The sequence below is a fragment of the Eumetopias jubatus genome, unplaced genomic scaffold, assembly GCF_037043125.1.
Source record: "Eumetopias jubatus isolate StellerSeaLion01/CBP00866 unplaced genomic scaffold, mEumJub1_p1.0 scaffold_9, whole genome shotgun sequence".
Taxonomy (NCBI): Eukaryota; Metazoa; Chordata; class Mammalia; order Carnivora; family Otariidae; genus Eumetopias; species Eumetopias jubatus.
The window spans coordinates 76,170,217-76,194,671 of NW_028274815.1; the positions used below are offsets into that span (position 1 = coordinate 76,170,217).

The 24,455-nt window shown below is 38.4% G+C and overlaps 1 protein-coding gene across 5 annotated transcripts in view; it reads left to right on the top strand.

Annotated features, from left to right (window-relative positions):
• The window catches only part of THADA (THADA armadillo repeat containing), a 322,099-nt gene that overhangs the window by 27,970 nt on the left and 269,674 nt on the right, over positions 1-24,455 (top strand). For 3 of the 5 annotated variants that reach the window (XM_028103861.2, XM_088026549.1, XM_088026548.1), the window contains exons 16-21: positions 5,439-5,590; positions 9,679-9,892; positions 13,961-14,096; positions 14,360-14,496; positions 17,701-17,859; positions 19,250-19,407. In XM_028103861.2, coding sequence (XP_027959662.1) covers positions 5,439-5,590; positions 9,679-9,892; positions 13,961-14,096; positions 14,360-14,496; positions 17,701-17,859; positions 19,250-19,407 — 956 coding nt within the window. The remainder of the gene's footprint in view (positions 1-5,438; positions 5,591-9,678; positions 9,893-13,960; positions 14,097-14,359; positions 14,497-17,700; positions 17,860-19,249; positions 19,408-24,455) is intronic. The other 2 variants (XM_088026547.1, XM_088026550.1) reach the window with 1 other exon arrangement.

Sequence of the window (24,455 nt, forward strand, 5' to 3'; positions counted from 1 at the left end):
AGGACAGTTTTTTGCTGTTAATACAGCCTTGCTTCATTTAAGAACACCATTTTTTTTTTCAAGTTTTTATTTTGAAAAGATTCAAACCAACAACAGCAAAGTTTCAAGAATAGTTCATGAACAGCCATGTACCCTCTACCTTAATTCATCAGTTATTAATATTTTGCTATATTTGGTTTATCTCCATTTCATTAATTTTCTAACCATGACACAATGATCAAATTCAGGATATTTAATGTTGACATGATGCTGTTATCTAATATATAATCCATAACAAAATTTGCCAGTTGTCCCAATAAGTGGCCTTTTTTAGAAAAGGGAGATTTGTACTGTGATCTGGGAACCAATCCAAGATTACACAGTGCATTTCGTTGTTATGCCTCTTTAGCCTCCTTTAATCTGGAAAATTTTTTATTTCATGACATTAACATTTTGCGAGAATGTGTCTTCATTTGGGTTTGCCTTATCGTTTCCTCATGATTGATTCAGGTTGGGCATTTTGGGCAGGAATATAGCAGAGGTAATGTGTTCTTCTCTGGGCATCTTATCAGGAGGTACATGAGTTTGGGTTGTCCTGTTATTCATGATGATAAATTTGATCACCCGATTAAGATAATAAGTGTGGTAGGCCGAAAAGCAACCTACAAAGGATATCACCAAATCCTTAGAACCCGTGAATGTGAACCTTATGTAGAAAGGAGGTCTTTGTAGATATGACTAAATTAAGAATCTTTTTTTTTATTTTAATATGTTTTTAAATGTTTTATTTATTCATGAGAGTCAGAGGGAGAGAGAGAGAGAGAGAGAGGCATAGGCAGAGGGAGAAGCAGGCTCCCCGCCGAGCAGGGAGCCCGATGCGGGACTCGATCCCAGGACCCTGGGATCATGGCCTGAGCCGAAGGCAGACGCTTAACCATCTGAGCCACCCAGGCGCCCCTAAATTAAGAATCTTAAAATGAGATAATCCTGGAATTTCTGGGTGGGCCTAAATGCCACCACAGCTGTTGTTGTTAGAGGAACAGAGGGAGATATGACACACAGAACAGGAGGAGTCACTGTGACAGTGGATGTGGAGATTGGAGTGATATGGCCTCAAGCCATAGAATGCTGGCAGCCTCCAGAAGTGGGACAAGGCAAAGAATGAGTTTTCCCTTAGAGCCTCTAGAGTGCACATGGCCCCACCAGCACCTTCATATCGGACTGATTGGACGTTAGTCAAAATGGCTTCCAGTATGGTGAAAAAGTAGATTTCTGTGGTTTTAAGCCCCCAGGTTTATGGTAATTTGTTACAGCATGCACAGAAGATGAATACAGTGGTATCCGGCAGTTAAAGGAATTTCAGTTTTACTGGAACTGAATTTAGAAAATAAGGTTTTACCTGAGAATGATTGATTATCCATTTAACAAAAATTTTTCTGTATGTTTAATATAGTTATGGTTGCACCTAGGTGTATGGGAAATAACACTAGCCTGAACCCGGGGCACCTGGGTGGCTCAGTCGTTAAGCGTCTGCCTTCAGCTCAGGTCATGATCCCAGGGTCCTGGTGTCGAGCCCCGCATCAGGCTCCCTGTTCTGCGGGAAGCCTGCTTCTTCCTCTCCCACTCCCCCTGCTTGTGTTCCCTCTCTTGCTGTGTCTCTGTCAAATAAATAAATAAAATCTTTATAAAAAAAAATAACACTAGCCTGAATTGTACTGGTCATTTTTTAATTGAGAGAGTAGTTTAATATATTTAAGTGTATTTTAAAAAGTGAATAACTCGGGCGCCTGGGTGGCTCAGTCGTTTAAGCGACTGCCTTTGGCTCAGGTCATGATCCTGGAGTCCCTGGATCGAGTCCCGCATTGGACTCCCTGCTCGGCAGGGCGTCTCCTTCTCCCTCTGACCCTCCCCCCTCTCATGTACTCTCTCTCTCTCATTCTCTCTCTCAAATAAATAAATAAAATCTTTAAAAAATAAAAATAAAAAAATAAACATAAAAAGCGAATAACCTGAGTCATCTTCCTAATGAATGAGTCACATATAATTGGGCAGTGACTGATATCACAGTAATTATGTTAATTAAACAACTGGGAGTTAATGCAAATGGAGCAAGCCATCCTTTACCCATTAACTTTATTTATTTATTAGTTTTCAGAGAAGGAGAGGGGGTTGGAAGGGGTAGAAGGAGAGAGAGAGAGAGAAAGAGATAGAGAATCTTAAGCAGGCTCCATGCCCAGAGCAGAGCCTGATGCAGGACTGGATCTCATGACCTGAACTGAAATCATCTAGGCACCCCTTTAGCCATGAGCTTTAAATGAGGCTAAAGAGGCATGACCATGAATTACAGGATGGAAAACATAAATTCATTCTTTACCTTTATCTCAAGAACTTGAATGTGGGTTTTTATGTTATTTTTTGAAGGACTCTGATTTGGGATTAGTCAAAATGGTTTCTGCCTTTCCTCAAGTATATCCTAGTTCAAGAAGAATAAGCCACGTGTACCTTTTTCACTTAGAATAAATGTCACAGTGTTCATGGTGAAAAATTGGATTCCACAATTTTATTAAAAGGGTTTGCCTAGCAAATGTTTATTTAATGCTTATTATATGTCAAGCAGCTAACAATATGCAGTGTATAAAACAAAATGCTTATTTTTGAGCTTAGATATTTTAGTGAAGGGAGACAGACAATAAATTAACAAGTAATACATAGAATATCAGATGGAGATAAGTATTATGAAAAAATATTTCAGGAAGGAAAGTGGGGGGAATATAGAGTGTCTAGGAGGATGGGGAGCTGTTTCATACAGTGGTGTCAGAGAAGGTTTCAGATTTGAGCAGAGCTCCTAAACAACCAGTGGGTCAAAGAAGAAATCACAAAGGAAATTAGAAAATACTTTGAGAGGAATGAAAACAAGAGCATAATTTACCAGAACTTACGGGATGAAGTGAAAGCAGTGCTCAAAGGGAGCTTTAGAGCTGTAAATCCCTAATTAAAAAGGAGAAAAGATCTCAAATCAATAAGCTACTTTACACCTCAAGGAATGAGAAAAAGAAGAGCAAACCTAACCCAAATCTAGCAGAAGGAAGGAAATAAAGATTAGAACAGAGATAAATGAAATGGGGAATAGGAAAACATTATAGAGAAATCAATGAAAACAAAAGTTGGTTTTTCTAAAAGGTCAGCAAAATTGTAGCTATACTAAGAATAAAACAAAAGAAGGTGCAAATAACTAAGATCAGAAATACAAGCAGGGACATTTCTACTGGCATTACAGAAATAAAAAGGATTGTACTTTCAATGAATTAGGTAACTTAAATGAAATGGACAGATTCCTAGAAACATACAAATTACTGACTTAACAAATAGAAAATTTGTTATCTGTAACAAATAAGAGGTGGGGGTCAGTAGTCAAAAGCCTCTCAGCAAAGGAAAGTCCAGAGGAAGTGGCTTCACTGGTGAATTCTACCAAACATTTAAAGAATTAACGTTAACAAACTTGTAAAAATTGGACAGGAGGGAACATTTCCAAACTCATTCTGTGAAGCCAGCATCACTGTGGTACCAAAGCCAGACAAAGCCACCACAAGAAAAGAAAACTATAGGCCAGTATTCCTTATGAACATAAATGCAAAAATTCTTAACAGAATACAAGCAAACCAAAGCCAACACCATATTAAAAGTATTATACCCATGACTAAGTGGAATTTATCCCAGGAATGCAAGGGTGTTCAATGTAAGAAAAAAATAGTCAATGTAATATACCACATTAAAATGAAGGGGAAAAAACCCATGATAATCTCAATTGATGCAGAAAAGCTGTTGACAAAATTCAGCATCCTGATATGATAAACACTCAAGAAACTAGGAATAGTAGGGAGCTTCCTCAATAGGATAAAGGACATTCATGAAGAACCCACACTTGACACCAAACTCAATGGTAAAAGACTGAAAGTCTTTCCTCTGTGATCAGAAACAAGACACAGAAGCTCACTTTGACCACTCCTGATCACCATTATATACTGAAAACTTTAGCCGGAGCAGTAAGGCAAGAAAAAGGAATGAGAAGCATCTGAGTTGGAAAAGAAGCAAGTTTAAGCAGAGGTGTGAACGAAGTGATAAAAAGTCCATTTACTTGCTCTAGGAATTTCACGGGTTGCACTAACTTGTGAGTTAAGATTAAATAAGAAATGCATATTATATTGAACATCATTCTTCAAATTAGCATAGGCATGTTTTCAGGTGTTATCAGAGTGGTTAATTTGTTAAATGTTGTTAAATGTTCTTTACATTCTGCCGTGAAACCCATTATTGCCACAATTGTTTAGTCTTAAATCTCGGAGTTAAATGGATTTGGTGACTGCCATCATTCTTTTGTGATAGTTTTTCTGTTCATTTCTTCATTGGCTGAAATTCATCTTCATTTTGAGAAGAGTTTTTGGGGAGATATAGTTCTTAATTTCTCACACATTCAAAAATGCTTCTATTGACATTGTACTTGATGCTGGAGTAGGATTTTTTAAATATTTATTTATTTACTATTCAAGAGAGAGAGAGGGCATGCAGGGGAAGAGGCAGAGGGGGAGAGAGAATCCTCAAGCAGACTCTCCCCTGAGCGTGGAGCCCAACGCAGGGCTGGGTCTCGCGACATTGAGATCATGACCTGAGCCAAGATCAAGAGTTGGATGCTTAACCGACTGAGCCACCCAGGTGCCCCTAGAGTAGGATTTTGATGTCTAATTTTTCACCATACCTTTCCCTGAGGATGTTGCTCCACTGTCTTCTAGCACTACATGTTGCTAAGGTAAAGAGTAAAGCCAGCCTAACGTTTTCCCATCTCCCAATTCATTTTGGAGATGAATTGAACTTTGTGCCTGAATAGCCAGAAGACTCTTTCTTTATCTTTGATGCCCAGTAATTCTAGGATACATCATCATATCAATTATTCTGTGTCGGTTTAACTAAGACATGGTAGGACTTTGGATTCTAGGTTAAGACATTTTACAAAGATTTTTTAAAAGACATATTCCTAAATTTATTTCATTTTATTTGAAAGCTAACTTAGGAATCTTTTATATACAATATAACCTTTTGAAAGAGAATGAAGTGGTTTTAAACAAAATTTTAAGAAGTACTTTTTATTTAGGGAGCTTTAATATTTATTTTATCATTTTAGGAAATAAATTAAGGAAAAATTATTCTTTTATGCTAATGTGGGTAAACTGTGAAGTGTGAATCTTTGTGCCAGTTTTCTATAAATTTGCTCAGATAACTTCCACATGTTGATTTCCCTTTTTTATTAATTATTAAAATAATTCATTTTTAATTATTTTAAGGAGGCTCCATGCCCAACGTGGGTCTTGAACTTGCGAGTCTGAGATCAAGAGTCACATGCTGTATCAACTGAGCCAGCCAGGCCCCCCTCTTGTATTCACTTTTAAATCTTTTTCTATTTTTAGGTCAAGTCCAAACAGTGTATCAACTGAGTCATGATATTGATGTAGGTCGTTTCCAAACACTAATGGAATGTTTTACCAGCACTTTTGAAGAAGTGAAGATTTTAGCGTTTGATCTTCTAATGAAGTTACCAAAAACAGTTGTACAATTTCAGGTATTTGGACTTTTTCTTTGGAAATGCAAATGTGGTGTATGCATGCAAACTTTCTATTTTAGCAGCAAATAAAACAGTCTGTAGATTGTGCAGGCTTTTTGCATCTGCCTTCTTATATCTTCTGTTTCAGTTATCATTAATACTTTTACTGTTGCAGGATGGTAGGTTGGAGGAGGTAGGGATGGATGGTGTGGAAGGAGGAAATATAAGAGAAAAAAACCTCCAAATTCATGAGCTTTGCTTCTTTTATTGTTTTGATAAAAAGGAAGGTGTAAGAAGCAGTAGGTTTTATTGCTCACAAGAGTATTGGTAGATTTCAGTTAACTGCGGTCTCCCAAGTTCCCGTGGACATGTTAATATTCTGTCAAAACACATCACTTACAGTAATGTGTGTTTTTTGAGATAACATCCTTGCTAAGTTGACTGGGAAGCTGAGTGTAAGTGAGGCAGAGACTGTGTTTCTGATCTTCCAACAAGCAATAGCTAAACTGAGACTGAAACTCAGAGTACTTGAGGTTAACAGCAGTTTTCTATCCTGGCCTTCTACCCCATCCCTAGCCCCCACTCTCTTCCTGACAGCAGGCACTGCCAACCATGTGGTAGGAAGCAAAGGTGGGCTCGGGAGTGTGGGCACAGCATGGGGATGGGTCTGCAGGGGACCCCCTAGCCTAAGTGCTTGGCTCTGCCCTTGAAGTATGTTCTGGGGCTGTGAGGTCACCAGCAGCTGTGGGTTTACTATTCTAGAGCTTTGCTATGGCTTTCTGTTAGAGCTGTATAGAGGCCGAAGGCACCTACAGGGGCTGCCACTGAGCCATGGTCTGTTCTCTGGCTGTTAGGCTCTTTTTAGGGCAGGATAGCTTGTAGATGCAGTGGGATTCTTTTTTTTTTTTTTTTTTAAGATTTTATTTATTTATTTATTTATTAGAGAAAGAGCATAAGAGCAGGGGGGAGGGGTAGAGAGAGAGGGAGAAGCAGGTTCCCCACTGAGTAGGGAGCCCAATGCCGGGCTTGATCCCAGGACCCCGGGATCATGACCAGAGCCAAAGGCAGACGGCTAACTGACTGAGCCACCCAGGTGCCCCGAGATGCAGTGGGATTCTGTAGGAGCACATGTCAGAGGACACAAGGTATCTGTTTCCATGGCTTCCAGATGGCATTGCAGGATCTTCTCTAACTTGGGTCCGTATTGGGAGTTGTTCTCCAGTGTCCATTTATCTTTGTGGTCTTTCAGATGCTTTGGTAAGCAAAAGCTTCTTTTGGTGCTTAGGCTTCTAACTTTTGTAAAATATAGTTTTTAAAGGAGATGCTTTCTCTTCCTTTCTTCTCTCCCACCTTCCCATCCTCCTTGCCCCTTACCATTCATCACACTGAAGCCTTGTATCATATATATAACTGTGACTCATTCCTGGCAAATATTTTGTGAATATCTTGGGGGGGGGGTATATTACAGCACCTATATGAAAGACTTGGTCCTTTGAGATAACTTTATTTTTTGTTTTTTTATTTATTTTATTTTTTTAAAGATTTTATTTATTTATTTGATAGAGAGTGACACAGCGAGAGAGGAAACACAAGCAGGGAGAGTGGGAGAGGGAGAAGCAGGCTTCCCGCTGAGAGGGAGAAGCAGGCTTCCCAGGAGCCCGATGCGGGGCTCGATCCCAGGACTCTGGGATCATGACCTGAGCCGAAGGCAGACGCTTAACGACTGAGCCACCCAGGCGCCCTGGTCCTTTGAGATAACTTTAAAACGTTTTTGAAACTTAAGTAATATAAGGACCTGTGTGTATATATACTTTTTATTTTATTTTTAAAGATTTTATTCATTTGAGACACAGAGATATATATAGAGAGAGAGCATGAGCAGGGGAAGAGGCAGAGGGAGAGGGAGAAGCAGGCTCCCCGCTGAGCCAGGAGCCTGATGTGGAGCTCGATCCCAGGACTCTGGGATCATGACCTGAGCAGAAGGCAGACGCTTAACCACCTGAGCCACACAAGTGCCCCTGTGTATATATATTTTTGATGACATATCTTTGTAGTACATGACTTTATTACTCACATTGTCTGTTACCCTTTTTTCTTGTGGACCTACATATCCAAGGTCTTTATATTATATTTTTACTGACCTCAGATGATCGAAGAAAGATATTTTATTTATTTATTTATTTATTTATGTATTTTTAAGATTTTATTTATTTGAGAGAGAGCAAGTGACTGAGAGAGCACAAGCAGCGGGAGGAGCAGAGGGAGAGGGAGAAGCAGACTCCCTGCTGAGCAGGGAGCCCAACGTGGGGCTTGATCCCAGGACCCTGGGATCATAACCTGAGCTGAAGGCAGATGCTTAACTGACTGAGCCACCCAGGTGCCCCAGAACAAAGATATTTTAGACTCCAAAGGCTATTTATTGTGTTTCTTACTAATTGTCAGTTAAGCAGTTCAGGGACTTAACTGTCAGTTACCAAAAAAATGGCTTAGATGCTTAATTGGTTCTTTCTAATATTTATTTCGATTTGAGCTTTTGGCCACTGTCTTTTTTAGGTCACAGAAAATTAAACATATCAAATGGCAAAGAATTTAAACTGAAAGAAGTTGATATTTGAATCAGTATTTTTTTTTAAAGATTTTATTTATTTATTTGACAGAGAGATAGCGAGAGCAGGAACACAAGCAGGGGGCGAAGGAGAGGGAGAAGCAGGCTTCCCACTGAGCAGGGAGCCCGATGCTGAATTCAATCCCAGGACCCTGGGATCATGACCTGAGCTGAAGGCAGACACTTAACGACTGAGCCACCCAGGTGCCCCATAAGCTTAATTTTTAATTTGGCTATAGGTATACCAATATTTACTTTAATTGGAAATCTATTTCCAATAGTTATCAAACATACTGATTCAAGGGGCGCCTGGGTGGCTCAGTCGTTAAGCGTCTGCCTTCGGCTCAGGTCATGATCCCAGGGTCCTGGGATTGAATTCAGCATCGGTCTCCCTGCTCAGTGGGGAACCTGCTTCTCCCTCTGCCTTTTCCTGCCCCTCCCCCTACTTGTGCTCGCGCTTTCTGTCAAATAAATAAATAAAATCTTTAAAAAAAATTAAGCTTATAATGATTTTCCCCTTGTATTAGACAATTTTGGAGTAATCCTAGTAGAATTAATATTATTGAGCAGTGAAATCCTGAGACCCAGTGTATTGAACATGTTATTTGCCAACCATGGAGTTGGGATGAGGACCCACGTCTCTTGACCTCAGCCCAGGGCCTTTCCATACACGTTACAGTGAACTGTCCTTTGTTCTGTCTTCTTTAGGACATGCATGTGAGTGGATGTTTCTATGACATACAGGTGTGGGAGCTCTGATGCAGAATTTCTGAGGCTGATATGATCACTTTATTTTCTGCACACATATGGATCTTTGCCAGGAATAGCCTGATGGATTTGTACTTTTGTGTGAATTTGTATTTTTTTCCATTGAATTCGCTGAATGGAGAGGGGGATGGGGGAAGTGCAGTAGTATGCTGCCCAGGTAAAAGAAACTTCAGTGTACAAAAAAACTCTGGTCCATGTGGACATAAGAAAGATGATCTGGCCAGTCATAGCAGAAGTTCTACAGGAAAAAGCATACTTCTGCTGGAGAAAGAGGTACTGAAAAAAAAAAACTTTATCAGTGTCGAATTTCCCAATTGACATTATTTTCAAGATCCTCATCACTAGAGCTGAGTAATAATGATAATCAGTAATTACTATAATAAAGTCTAACCTGTATTCTGGGAAGAAGGGAATTGAAGTAATGTTTATATCAAGTTTCAGTTATGTGCAGGCTCTATTTTTAAATTCCTTCAAATTAGGGGCACCTGGGTGGCTCAGTAGTTAAGCGGCTGCCTTCGGCTCAGGTCATGATCCCACGGTCTTGGGATCGAGCCCTGCATCGGGCTCCCTGCTCAGCGGGAAGCCTTCTTCTCCCTCTCCCACTCCCCCTGCTTGTGTTCCTTCTCTCGCTGTGTCTCTCTGTCAAATAAATAACATCTTTAAAAAAAAAATAAATTCCTTCAAATTAAAGAAATGTTTCAGTGACAGTTACTGAGTCTGTGCTTTATTCTAGGATTCAGAGAAACTGCAAGGCTTATTCCAAGCAGCATTGGAGCTCAGCTCAAGCACTAAACCATACGACTGTGTGACAGCTTCCTACCTGTTGAATTTCTTAATCTGGCAGGATGCCCTGCCCTCATCTCTGTCTGCCTCCTTACAAACTCAGCAAGCTGCATGTGGAGATGGAGATAAGTCTGCTATTGTGGTGGAGAGGAACACATTAATGGGTTTGTATTGAATAAATGACCTTTTGCTGTTGCTTACCCAAACCAGTGTCTTACTCCCTCGCTATTCATTTAGTTAGCATAGCTAGTGGTTAAACATTTGTTTTGTGTTTTTTAAATTTTTTTAATTTTTTAAAAGATTTTCATTTATTTGAGAGAGTGAGATTGAGAGTACAAGCAGGGGGAGTGGCAGAGGGAGAGGGAGAAGCAGGCTACCAGCTGAGCAGGGAGCCCGATTTGGGGCTTAATCTCAGGACCCTGGGATTATGACCTGAGCCGAAGGCGACGCTTAACCAACTGAGCCACCCAGGCGCCCCTATTTTGTGTTTTTTTTTTAATTGAAGAGTTTACTAGCATATAAGAATACTGTGAATTTCTCTTTTGCAAGTAAATAGCTTACTCAGCTATAACACTGTTTCTAAACAGAGGGTTCATGTTAAATAAGTAGATTACACAAATGTACATTATTAAAGCTCTTATTTAAATAGGACGTCTTGGGACACTTGGGTGGCTCAGTTGATTAAATGTTTGCCTTCAGCTCGGGTCATGATTCCAGGGTCCTGGGATCGAGTCCCACATCCAGCTCCTTGCTCAGCAGGGAGCCTTCTTCTCCCTCTGTCTGCTGCTCCCCCCTGTTTGTGCTCTCTCTCTACTTCTCTCTCTCTCTCTGACAAATAAATAAAATCTTAATAAATAAATAAATAAACAGGACGTCTTTCTCTACCAAAAATGTACTTTTGGGGGAGGCAGAAATTTTACTATGACTATAGCTAGATGATCTTTGCTATTTCTATAAAGAGCAGAGTTCCTTTGTCTATCAGATTTGTGTTTTAACTGACTGTCACACCCCTGCCTTTTACTCTTCCCATATAGCCAGTTCTAAAACCTAGTTGGTTGGTTTAGGTCTAGTGATGTCCAGCAAGTATTTCTTGGGGATTCATGTGCTTAATTTTGTGCTGGTAAATATTCACTTTGGAGTTGTATTATAATAAGGACAGATATGGATTTTTATTTAAAAAAAAAAGAGAGAGAGAAAGAGAGGTCAGATGTAGGAAGAGTGTTAAAAACTGTTCTCTCCAAGATGGTAAAAAATGCCCCGAGAAAGAGAACTAATAATGGGAGAAAATTAGGAGGCCATGGGTAGTTCTGGTAGAAATGGGGATAAGGAGGGGACAGTGCCATGGAAGATGGCACTTGTCCACTCTAGTTGCTTCAGGGCTGGGCTCAAAAGGAGACCCTGATACGTGACAGGAAGAGGTTTGTATTTGGGGTAAACTGTTCATGTACAGGCTTTCAAATTCGAGTCATTTAAAAACTCCATGAGATATTTCAAGCATACAAAAATAATTTAAATATAGATATAGAATTTAAATAATAATAGTATAAAAATGTCACAAGTTTTATTCCCAAGCTAGGTTATAACACCCAACTTAAGAAATACAATAACACCCATACCTTTAAAGCTTCTCTTCTATCCTAGCTCCCTCCCCCTGCCATATAATTACTCTCATATGGTTAATGTCAGACTTTCATCTTATTTTTACCACCCATGTATATATCATTAAATAATATTTTACTTACTTTTACATGACTTTGAATTTTATATAAATAGTACCATATGTATTATACGAATTTACTGCATTTTATTAATACATTCTCCTGTTGAGGGACTTCTTTTTTCTAAATAAATAATGCTGATGTTAACATTCTCGTATATATCTCTTCTAATGGACGTGTCTAAGAGTTTATGGTAAACAAAAAAGTAGAATAGCCTAGTCATAAAGTATGTGCATCTTCAACTTAACTAGATGATGCCAAATTATAAATTTTGAGAGTTGTGGTGTATTACATCATCACTATAACTTGCTATTGTCAGATTTTAAAGGTTTACGGGATATGAAGTAGCTGTCTTGTGGTTTCATCTTGCGTTTTTCTTGTTGTTAATGTAATTGAGCATCTTTTTACATGTTTGTAAGCACTTCACTTCTCCCCTTCTGTATGCCTGTTCATGTTCTTCATTTAGTTTTCTGTAGGGCTGTTTATCTTTTTCCTATTGATTTTTAGGACTTCTTTGTATATTTTAAATGTTAATAATTTACTGGTTATACACAGTTCTAATTAAACTATAACTCTTGAGTGGTGAGAGGTGACATCGACTATGCTGGGATAACTGGATAGTTACCTGCAAAAGAATGAAGTTGAACCCACTTCTTCATACCATATACAAAAATTAATTTAAAATGGATCAAAGACCTAAATGCAAAAGCTAAAAACAATAAAACTCTTAGAGGAAAACATGAGTGTAAATCTTTGTGATCTTAGGTTAGGTAGTGGTTTCTTAGATTTGACACCCACAGCACAAGCAAAGAAAAAATAGATAAATTGGACTTAATGAAAATTTGAAACATGTGTGTCAAGGATGTCATTAAGAAAGTGAAAGGACAACCTGTAGAATGGGAAACATACTTGCGACTCCTTTATCTGATAAGGGACTTATATCTAGAATATATAAAGAATTTTTACAACTCCCTAGTAAAAGGATATAACCAAATTTAAAAATGGACAAAGAATCTGAATAGACATTTCTCCTAAAGGATAAATGTGAAAAATAATCACATGAAAAGATGGTCAGCATATTAGCCAGTAGGGAAATGCAAATCCAAATTACAGTGAGGAAGCACTTCACACCCAGTAGGGTGGCTATAAATAAGAAAATAGATAATAACAGATGTTGAGGGGATGTGGAAAAAGCAAAGCCCTCACACACTGCCGGCAGGAATGTAAAACGGTGCAGCTGCATTGGAAAACAGTCTGGCAGTTCCCTGGAAAGTTAAACATGGCGTTACCATATGATCCTACAGTTCCACACTCAGGCTGCTGTAACAAGATACCATCGCCTGGGCGGCTTAAACAACAAACATCTCTCTCTCACAGTTCTGGAGGCTGGGAAGTTCCAGATTAAGGTGGGAGCAATTTCAGTTCCTGGTGAGAACCCTTTCCCTGGCTTCAGATAGTACCCTTCTTGCTCTATGCTCACATGGAGGGGATATCGGTTCTGGTCTCTCTTCCTCTTCTTATAAGGACTCTAATCCTGTCATTGGGCGAAGGGGGGAGTCCCACTCTCACAACCTCATCTAAACCTAATTTCTTCCTAAAGACTCCATTTTCAAATATGGGGCTTGGGGCTTCAAATAGGAATTTTGGGAAGGACATAAACATTTAGTCTATACTGGGCATATATTAAGAGAAATGAAAAGTATGCCCAAACAGAAACTTGTATGTGAATGTTCACAGCAGAATTATACTTAATAGCCAAAACATGGAAATAACTCCCATGTCCATTAACTGATAAATAGATAAATAAAATGTGGTATGTTCATACAGTGGACTGTTACTCAGCCATAAAAAGGAATGGAATAGTGATGCATGCTACAACATGGATGAACTTTGAAAACGCTGTGCTAAGTGAAAGAAGCCACATGTTTTATGATTCTGTTTATGTATGTCCAGAATATGCAAATCTATAGAAAATAGATAAATTTTTTCTTAGGGCTGGGGAAGGGGAGAGGTGCAGGGAGGGGACTGACTGATAATGGGTAAGGGTTTTTTGCGGGGGAGGATTAAAATGTTCTAAAATTCATGATGATTGCATATATCTATGAATATACTAAAAACCATTGACTTATATACTTTAAATGTATAAATTGTGTGGTATGTGAATTATATCTCAATAAAGCCATTATTTAAAAAAACCACAAAACAACAACTGTTCAAATAGCACATGGCACATGGGCCTGGGGTCTGATTCCCCAGATAGAGGATATCTAGGAGGAACGATTCAGAGTGAATGCTGAAAATGGATCCAGGAAGTTAGGGAAAGACACAGTTCTGCCTTCTTGACTGGAAGTGTATAGCAGGCTGGATAACTTTGAAAAATCTCTTTTTTAATATAAAACCTCTAACAAAGTTTAGTGAGTTGGATTTTTTTTGTGGGGACTGCTTAGCTATTCACAAATTTATAAATGTGTTTTTAAGCTGGCATTACTTTGGTTTTTTGTTTGCTTTTTCTAGTTATCAAATGCTTGTTGGAAAATCTTGAGGAAGAAGTATCTCAGGCTGAAAATTCTCTCCTTCAGGCAGCAGCATCATTTCCACTGTATGGGCGAGTTCACTGTATAACGGGCGCTTTGCAGAGGTTATCTCTAAAGTACGTGTACCACAGCTGTCTCCTGAGCATGCTTTTCTGAGCTTTAAACCCTTACTGCAATGTGTCCTGGGAAAGGAATATATTGCCTTAAAGATAATTAAAAATTAGATTTAAAAATTTACCTATGTATACGTATTTTTATATCTTAAATATTTCATAGATCGCACAATTTTGAAGCAGATTCAACCTTTTATGTAGTAATTTTCTTTAAAAATGTTTGAATTTTGCTTTTAGTATAAATTTCCGTACTGTCCTTGTTGCAGCAGCCTACGGTTGGTGAGCGAATGGAGACCTGTGGTAGAGAAGCTCCTTTTGATGTCTTACAGGCTTTCTGCTGTGGTGTCTCCGGTCATTCAGAGCTCCTCCCCAGAAGGCCTCATCCCAATGGACACTGATTCAGGTCAGCAAATGAAAAAAGCTAGAATTCCTATATTTTTTGCTCATTACACCTCTCCCCGCCAAATCATTTCTTTGGGAAGATACAGAAGCTAAGTAGGTGGGTCAAGAAGCTATTTATTATGATTAGTGATATTTCTGCCACTGTAGTAATGTTTTTAACTCTTAAAAAATAACCAAAACAAATAAATAAACCAGGTGATGAGCAAGGTACTTCCTCTTCTGGGGTAAATTGGATTTCCTAATACTGTCATTTCAGAGCATCACCTACCAGGTAGCTGCTGGGGCTGGGAGAGTGAGCAATATAAATCAGGGAGGTGGGGTTTAGTCAGAGATGGCAGCTTATTAGGAATCAGGAATTTAATTAAAACAAAAAATGGGAGGAGATACTCAAAATGCCCCATTGAACTCACGAACTTTCATCTGCCTTTTCCCTACCAACTCGTGTCTTTGCAAATGGCCCTACCAAAGATCTGTTTGTGCAAGTCAAGAGCCTGGGAGTGCTTGACATCTCTCTTCTGTTCTTACATCTTGCCTGTCCTCATGTTCTTTCAGTGGTGCCCCTTAAATATCTCTCAAACGTGTTTTCTTTTTATCTGCCATCTTCTTACCTTACTCCAGGCTTTTGTCTCTCTTGTTTGTGTAACTCTAGGGCCCTCCCATTTGGTTTCCCCGCATATACTCTTGGCTCCTTCCATTTTCTTTTATAGTGTATCCACAGCAGTCTTTTCTACTCATGTAATTCATCATGTTACGCATAATCTCTACTTAACTCTTGTGCTCTGCCCCACCCCATTTGTTTAAAATACTTGAGTGACCTCAGACTAGGTCCTCTAATAGTTGGACTCCTGCAAACTTGCCAGTCTTATCTCTTTTTCTTTCCAAAGTGTTCTTCATGGAGTTGTTGCGATTTAAGAGGGATTTTATTGATACTTTCCTCCGTTGTCCTTGGCAAGTGCCTGGTAGAAATAGGCATACAATAAATACTTGTTATAATGAATAAATCAATGAATGAGCAATTCCAGAAAGGATAGGAACTAAACCCAGTGTGTGGGACACTGTAGGTGGCGTATATATATATATATATATATATATATATATATATACCTGTACTATAACAGCCAGAAGGGATTTGGCTGTGAACGGTGTACATTTGGTGTTGAAGTAGTTTGTGAATGCAAGTAAAGTTTGAGGAGTGCAAATGAGAGGCTTGTATTAAAAACACACTGAGCATATCATAAATACCCAATTAAAGTAACTTGGTGTTGTGTGTTTGCATAGAAAATGTTAGGTTTTGTTCTCTACTAAAAATGAATTGGCAGATTGGTCATGATTCATGAGTAAGACACAGTTATTTGTTTATTTTGTTTATTTTGTCTGGTATACCAAAATTTGATGTTTTAGTTTTCCTACTTAAACAATACGTGGGAATAAGAAACATCCAATCTTAAAGCTAGTATTTGGATCAGGCAAGTACCAGTATATTCTGGATGAGAAATCTTGAATATTTTTCACCTATGGTGGGTGGGGCCTATAAAGTACGCTAAAATTCTGTTATTAAGTTTTAAAATGTCCGTTGGTCTCAAGAACAGTCTGTGGCCCACAGACTTTTCCTTGATTTTGCCTTTTCTTTTTTCCTCGGGTTGTCTCTATTATTCCTGTTTCTGTTCCACATTATCTACCATGCATTCTGAATTCCTTGAAAACGTTTCCTCTGAAAGCCATAAAAACGAATGGGTAAAATTTTATTCTGATCATCCTTTTTTTCTTAGTCTTTCCATGGTTTCTATTTGGAACCAGTGTTACATTTTCATGGCTGTCAAAATTTGTTTTGGCAATATTTCATGGAAGCCACAAGTGAACATAAGATGTTGGTTGAATCATCCTGATAGCCCTTTGTGTCTTTGTATCTCCTATAAGACCTAAAATGTAAGTGTATCTAGGGACACCTGGGTGGCTCAGTTGGTTGAGCATCTGCCTTCGGCTCGGGTCATGATCATGGAGTCCTGGGATCAAGTCCTGTGTCGGGCTCCTTGCTCAGCTAGGAGCCTGCTCCTCTCTCTGCCTGTCGCTCCCCCTGCTTGTGCATGTTGTCTCTCTCTCTGACAAATAAATAACTAAAATCTTTAAAAAAAAGTAAGTGTGTCTAATAGGTATATAAAATACCTGTTCTTTGATTTGTTAATTGGTTTCAGGTGACTAGCTGTTTTTTTTTTTTCTTAAAGTATCTGAGCCTGCCTAGCTCTTCATTACCTCATCATCTGTTCATTCCCTTAGCCCATTGTTACTGAACCTCTGCCATGAGCCAGTTTCTGTTATAGGTGCTGGTGACTCAGCAGTGAACAAAGTGTTGCATTTGTGGAGCTTACATTTCCTAATCCATTGAGTGCTTAAGGAATAAAAATGAAGTTCAATACAATACTAGGGCTGTAAATCATACTTAGAAAGCAGTATATTACCTAATGCATTTCAAAGTCAAATACAAAGTCTTTATCATATTCCTGAGCTCTAAAAGATTTTTTTCTTTATTTTTAATTAAAGTACAGTTGACAATACAGTATTGTATTAAAGATTGTTTTTGTTGTGGTGGTTTCTTACCTCTTAAAACCAAATTGCCTGAAGTTTAGTGCTCTTTTTTCACATGATTGAGCACCATATTTGAGATTCTTAGACAACACTAAGAAAAGCAATGTAAAAGAAAGAAAGAAAAGCAGTGTAAATGAGATGATGGTCTTTGTCTTGTGGAGAGTTTCTGTTGTGTTGTTTTGTCCTGTCTTCAACCAATTTAAAATTTTGGCCATATTTTAAAAGCACACTCAAGTGTCATGAAGACCTTAATAAGTAATTTTCACATTATCTACCCCATGAGTCCCTTCTAATAGAGCTGATTATCAAGTGTTAAAAATTATAAAATTCGGGGCACCTGGGTGGCTCAGTCAGTTAAGCATAGGACTCTTGATTTTGGATCATGTCATGATCTCAGGGTCCTGAGATCAAGCCCTGCGTGGGGCTCCCTGCTGAGCATGGAGCCTGCTTAAGAGTCTCTCTCTCCCTGTCCCTCTGCTCCTTCCCCCTCCCACCCTGCTTGGCGAGCTCTCTCTCTCCAAAAAAAAAAAAAAAAAATTACAAAATTGAGGGCAAATACTCCCAAGGGAAATCGCATGGGCTGTAGAACTGTGATTTATGCACTCCCTTCTCTCTCCCTCAGAGTCAGCAAGCCGCTTACAGACGATTCTGAGTGAGATTCAACCACGAGATACTAATGATTACTTCACTCAAGCCAAAATACTCAAAGAACGTGATAGCTTTGATTTGGAGGACTTGAATGCCAGTGTGCCAAATATTGGTGCTTCAGCAGAGATCAAAGGTAGCATGTATAAAATCAACATTGTAGTATTGTAATTGGTGTTTCAGTGACATAATGTACAAAATGTTTTTTATATAGTAAATCAGGCTGCAGATGTTTGCAGAACATTTCTAGAAAATAAAGTCTTTGAGCTTATCAGTGATTTATTTTGGGGAATGTGTAAATGGTGCACCCCAGTGCAGTATGTAAGGTGCTACAACAGAAAGCTTTGAGTGCTAACACCTGTCTTGGCAGCCAGGTGGTGCTCCGTCAACTTGGGTTTGGGCCACAGTCGGCTTCTAGTGATGTGGTTCACTGTCTGTAGTGAGAATCCTTACAGTCAAGCAGCCTTTTAAGAGAAATCAGCCTTATTACTCAGTGAAGTGTGAGCTGCTCGGGTGTATCAAGCCTCCAGAAGTTGTGTTCTTACTGCTTGTTTTCTCATTAGTTGTTATTTTATCATTTTCTGTAATTCTATAAAAAGTCATCAGCAGTAATCTTAGTGACTTATTATGTATTCTACATTCTCCACTAGATGGAGATATTGTCTCATTAAAATTTCTATGATTTTTTTAAATTACACAACATAACATCTAAGTATATGCTTATTGTAATAGTTTCAAGCAATACAGAGGTAAATTTGAATTAAAAACAACTTAAAGGCTTAATTAAAATTTCAATTCAGTGTTTACATTTTACCTTAAAAAAAAAAGAACAAAAAACGGAATTAAAGTTCTTAATTGACTCCCCGTCCCACTTCTTCTCTTCTGAGTGTATGTGCTTTTAGCTCTATTCTATATATTGATGTGTGTCTACATTTACTCTTTTAGTTTAGTGGGCTTTTAAGAAACACAAGTGGGTTGCTTTGTTAACTTGCCTTTTAAATTGTCTTGGATTTTTTTTTAATGTTAATACTAAAATATTCTAAAAGCTAGAAAAAGAGAGTAAGCATAATTGGTGCTTATTGGCTGTGGAATTTAAATATATTCTGAAAGAGAATTTATATTTTCCTTTGATTTTAAAAGTTTTATCCTGCCCCTCTACTGATATAACAGCAATCTCACCAAGATGAATAATGAAATATATTTATTATAGTCGTAATTTATGGAGGACTTTAGAGGCAGAAAGGGTTTGTTTCACTAATGTCTGAGAGTTAGACTTAGTTTTTGAAACGGTATTGTGTTTTATTTTAAAATTTATTTTGAAAATAGTATATTAAAAAAATACTTAGCATGATTCTTACTTAGAGCACATGCTCAACAAATGTTACTTGTTTTATCATGAATAAATATAACAATTGGTTTGTTCAAGTGGATTGTTCTTGGGGAAATTATGAATAATCTTATTCTAAGAAACCTGGGATGTGAGTAATCAAGTGTCTAGTGTTGCAATAGATTTTTTTTTTTTTAAGGTAAAGAAAGAAAAACATGTGATGTCACTGCTCAGATGGTGCTGGTATGTTGTTGGCGAAGTATGAAGGAAGTTGCTTTACTTTTAGGCACACTGTGCCAGCTTCTTCCCATGCAGTCCATGCCAGAATCTTCCAATGGCTTACTGACAGTGGAGCAGGTAGGGGAGCTGTTTATTCCACCTGGTATAATTTCTGGTCATGTGACTCAACTCAAACAAACATGAGTTTTGAATTTTTCTTGAATAAAATCCTACAGATGTCAACTGAAGGAAATTCACGGTAGTATAGAAATTAGACCTTGCACTACATTTCAAAACTATGGCACTTTTAGAAATAGTTTTATTTTTCTAAGTTATAAATAACTGTAGATTTTACCTTCTAACTTCAATATTGTCATTTTAATGTTTATTTTTCCACTTTCCACTTAAACTGTACATTTAAATGAAATTGTTTAGAAAAACTCCGCAAACTGGGGCACCTGGGTGGCTCAGTCATTAAGCGTCTGCCTTCCGTTCAGGTCATGATCCCACGATCCTGGGATCGAGCCCCACATCGGGCTCCCTGCTCAGCAGGGAGCCTGCTTCTCCCTCTCCCACTCCCCCTGCTTGTGTTCCCTCTCGCTGTGTCTCTATCAAATAAATAAATAAAATCTTTAATAATAAAAAAAAAACTCCACAAACCTCTTAAATTTTGTGAAGGAAAAAAAGTAATATATTGGTTGATTATGGATCTCTTGTTTCCCACTACATTGATAATAAAGTGTAGTCCCTTTGGTTTTTTGGCTGACTTTTATTTTAAGACCACAAAGTCCATTCGCCATCTGGGACTGTTCAAGTGACTTGAGTGCAGTGTTTACAAGAAATTAGCTTACCACAAGCATTTCATTTGGAAATATTTTAGATTTATTAGATTTCTGTTTTTAATTGATTCCCTCTTCCTTTCCATATGGTTTCAACAAATCTCTTTCCCACCATTTTCCAGCAAAGATCTATAACACATACTTTCATTTTTAACCTTTTTCAAATAAAGATAATTTTTCCCCAAGGGTGTTACAACATTTAAGAACAAAACAAATATTGTAGTACGCTAAATGCTGATTATTTCTATAATAACCATGTGACTAGTTCCATGGAAATAATGCTAATATTTTTATTCTCACACTCTGTGGCCATGTGCTTGCATCTGGTTAACAGCTGGGCCTGTGATGTTGCAAGGCCCTGAGATGGAGACCAGCCGAGGGGAACAGTACACTGCCGGCATCATTGTGTTCCTTATTCTCTTCCAAATCAAATAGGCGTCAGTGTTCTAGAGTTACTTGCAGTCATTGCTGGTGACCAGCTGGAGTGCCAATGCCAACATCTTTGCTGAGGAACCCAGCTATGATTAATGATTACTTCACTGATGTTCACCGTCTTACTAAGAAGTAAACATGTGCTAGAGTCTCTTCACTGTTCAACTCTTCTTTTCAAGGACAAGTTAAAACATCTAGTTTTTGGGGATTTGTTGGATAGTGTTTAAAAAAAACAGGGAAACAGATTTTGCTTTTACTGTAGTTGAGAAAGACCTGAAAGCTTCCTGTGAAAACCATCTGGCCTTGACATCTTTTCCATAGCACCCAAATCTTTTGAATTTAATTTATGTGGGAGAACCATGTTGGAATTGAGAATTTATATAAAATAAAAAAGATGTTTGTAAAAAAAAAACCCCCAAAACCCCCCAAAAAACAACAGCAACAATAACAGAGAGGCTCTTATAAAGCAAAGAACTCTTCTAATGACTGTTTTCTTGAATAAAAAATGAGTCTTGTTTTTCTGTAAAATATTAATTTCTATTCTAGTGAGATTCAGTCATTTTTCCATGTCACTGTTCACGTGGTGGTATCACATTTTTGGTTTGAGAAGAAATTAACTACTGAATGAGTAATCAAGAATGTACGGGATAACGCTGTTCCAACCTTGAAACCCTGCCACTTGTGGAAGACTTTATTCTTGATCCTGGTGTCTTTAACTAGAAGAAATGCCTCAGTTTAGGAACATTTAGTCAATGAAAATCAAAGTCATCAAGAAATTAGTGTTATTCATATTGCTAGAGGATTCCTACTTTTATTTATTTATTTATTTATTTTTAAAGATTTTATTTATTTGACAGAGAGAGACACAGCAAGAGAGGGAACACAAGCAGGGGGTGTGGGAGAGGGAGAAGCAGGCTTCCCGCCGAGCAGGGAGCCCAATATGGGGCTTGATCCCAGGACCCTGGGATCATGACCTGAGCCGAAGGCAAACGCTTAACGACCGAGCCACCCAGGCGCCCCAAGGATTCCAACTTTTAAACAAAACTTTCCTCCATGAAATTCTTCTAAATTAAAAATACAAACATGTACTTAAAACTTTTGAGAGTTAAAAATATGTACATGATAGAGAAGAAGGTAATTTCCACTGCAGTGGCTGGGCCATGCCTAAGGTCCACCTTCCTTCCAAGGACACAGTCACCATAACAAAACAACATCTTTTGTGCACCTATCAGCAAAACTAAGAATTTAAGAGTCAGTACCTTAGGTGAGGGTGACCATAACAGACGTGCATGGACAGAGGCAGCAAAGTGATTTGTAGGCAGGAGTCATTCTCAAGAGTAATAATAACAATGCTCTGCTTTTTTCTCAGTGGATGAAGGAGGCCGTTCTATACAACCTAAAATATTGACACTCAACCCAGTGTTTCTTTTACTCTCCATTTGCCCTTTACTCTTGAAAAAGCAGGATGATTCTAATTTAAAATTTGATGTCTCAAATGCAGACAACAGGGAGGATTTCTTTTGTAGCCCGGTGCCTTTAATCCCATCCTAGATTTTGGGCCATTTGTTGAAGGGGTGACCCCTGAAATCCTGCATACATGAGGGTGGTTTCTAACCAGCTGGCAGACTGTGAGATCATTTTGAAGATTACAGTTTCCTGCGGAATGAGAAGGACTGGTTCTCGTTTGTGACTGAGTATTCAGTGCTGTATTCACAGACTATTAGAGCTGGAAGGGTCACAGGGATGATAGGATCCAGCCCACTTGTACAAGGGCAAACTGAAGCCCTCAGGTGTTACCTGGTTTGCCCAAGATCACAGAGCTGGCTTGTGGCAGTTGCGGGAGAGGAACCCAGTTCTCCTTTCCAGCCTGCGTTCAGACACAGCACAGTGCTGCCTTTGTTCTGAACTGCTCATTTAACTTTTCTTTAAATTTAATCTTCCCTACTTCCCCTGCCCAACCAGACTTTTACAAGCAACAGGACAGTAAGGCAACTTGCTACTGAGCTTTTTAGCAAATGATTCATTTCCCTAAATCACTTCTTGCAAAGCAGTGTGTCCTCCACGGCTTCAGCAAGAGGAAAATGTGTTCATTCAGAGGCAAGTCTGACTTTCCTCCTGCAAGGCAATCACCTAATGAAAGGTTCTTTCATAATGTCCCTGTACAAGAAGCAGAGATAAAACCAACTTTGAGGGATGTAAGTCGAGACCCTTAAAGAGTGGGCAGTACATGCAACCTTATCTCCCAACTTCCTAGCTGGTGTGTGTCTAGGTTTCAAGCTGGATGTTTTGCTGATGTAGAGCTTTTGCTTGATACATTTTGTTGGTCCTCTTTCCAAGGGTTATTGGATACCCAGTGCCTGCTTATTTTTTTTAAACAACTTCCTCTATCTGGAGTATCAATTCATATATTTATATATTTTCTCTAGTATTCCTAAAAAGAAGCTTTAGGGTCGATTTTTCCTACCTGCTTTCCCCTTCCTAGTAATTATCGCCACAGAAATCGCCTGAACAAGAATAATTACCAACAGTTAAATTACCTATTTTTAAAAATTCCTACTGTAGATTCTGTTGTAATTTTTAGGATGTACATGGCTAAATGGGTTTACACATTTTTCTCAGTGTCTTTTGTTACTGTGTTAGGTTTTCCGTAATGGACAAAAGGGGATGTATGTTTATTAGCATCTATAAGTCTTAAAGAAATTGCCTTTTGTATTTTGCCAGAGTTTATTTTTTAGAAATTATGAATAAGTATTCATTGAATTGTACTGAATGCAGGTTACCATTTTTAAGCTATGAAATGGAATTAAACATATCTTTTAGTCATCTGTTTATTGACTGCCGTACTACAAGGGTGTTGTGGGAACATAAAGAAATGTAATATGTGGTTCTCTGACCTTGAAGGGCTTAGAAATGTAATAAGGGATGCAAGACAAATTCATTTTAAAAAGTTAGACTAAAGGACACCAGTTAAAATGGCACATGGTTAAGAATTTGCTAGAAAGCAAAGAATAAACTGCTGGTAAGAAGATGTCTAAATACCAGAAAACTATTTTTTTTAAAGATTTTATTTACTTGAGCGAGAGAGCGTGCGCGCGCATGCGCGCACAAGCACGAGTGGGAGGGGGGTGGGGAGGAAGAGGGAGAAGCAGACTCCCCACTGAGCAGGGAGCCCGATGATCCCAGGACCCTGGGATCATGACCTGAGCCGAAGGCGGTTGCTTAACCGACTGAGCCCCCCAGGGCCCCTAAATACCAGAAAACTCTTATTTTTGTTGTTATTATGTAAGGGAGCAATGTTTAGGCTTTGAAGAATCCCCACTGTTAGTAAGAAATCCCTATAGTAGAAAATGTACAGTTTAAAACATTAATTATCTTACTGTCATCTAAACTTTTATAAACTGTTCTATTTAACCAAAGTGAAATTAATGACATTCCTAAGGTTATACAAAGTAGCTGTGTCCTAAAGTCAAAATTAAAATTAAGGGATTAAGTCTCAATACTGATGATACAAAATAAAAACAAAAACAGACATTTACTGTTTGCTAGTCTGCCAGGTGCTCTGCTAAATGCTTGTATTTTTAATCTGACTTATTTCTCAGAATAATCCTATGAAGTAGGTTCTAGTTTTACACCCATTTCACAGGTGAAGGAACTGGCTTAATTAGCTTATATTAGTAAGGAGGCTGAGTAGGGTTCCTGAACTCAGCCCTCCTGGCTCCAGAGTATCATAGCTTAACCACCACATATGCTTTTGTAGAAACGTTCCACCAATACTTAAATCCTCTTGGGTTTATCTACTTTGAGTGGAATTAGCCTTGATTTTTCAGCTGTATTTCTATCGATAAAGGACAAATTTTTAAAAATGTATTTAAATTTGCCCTTTGTGGGTTTTAGGCTCTAGATGAGCATTTAGCT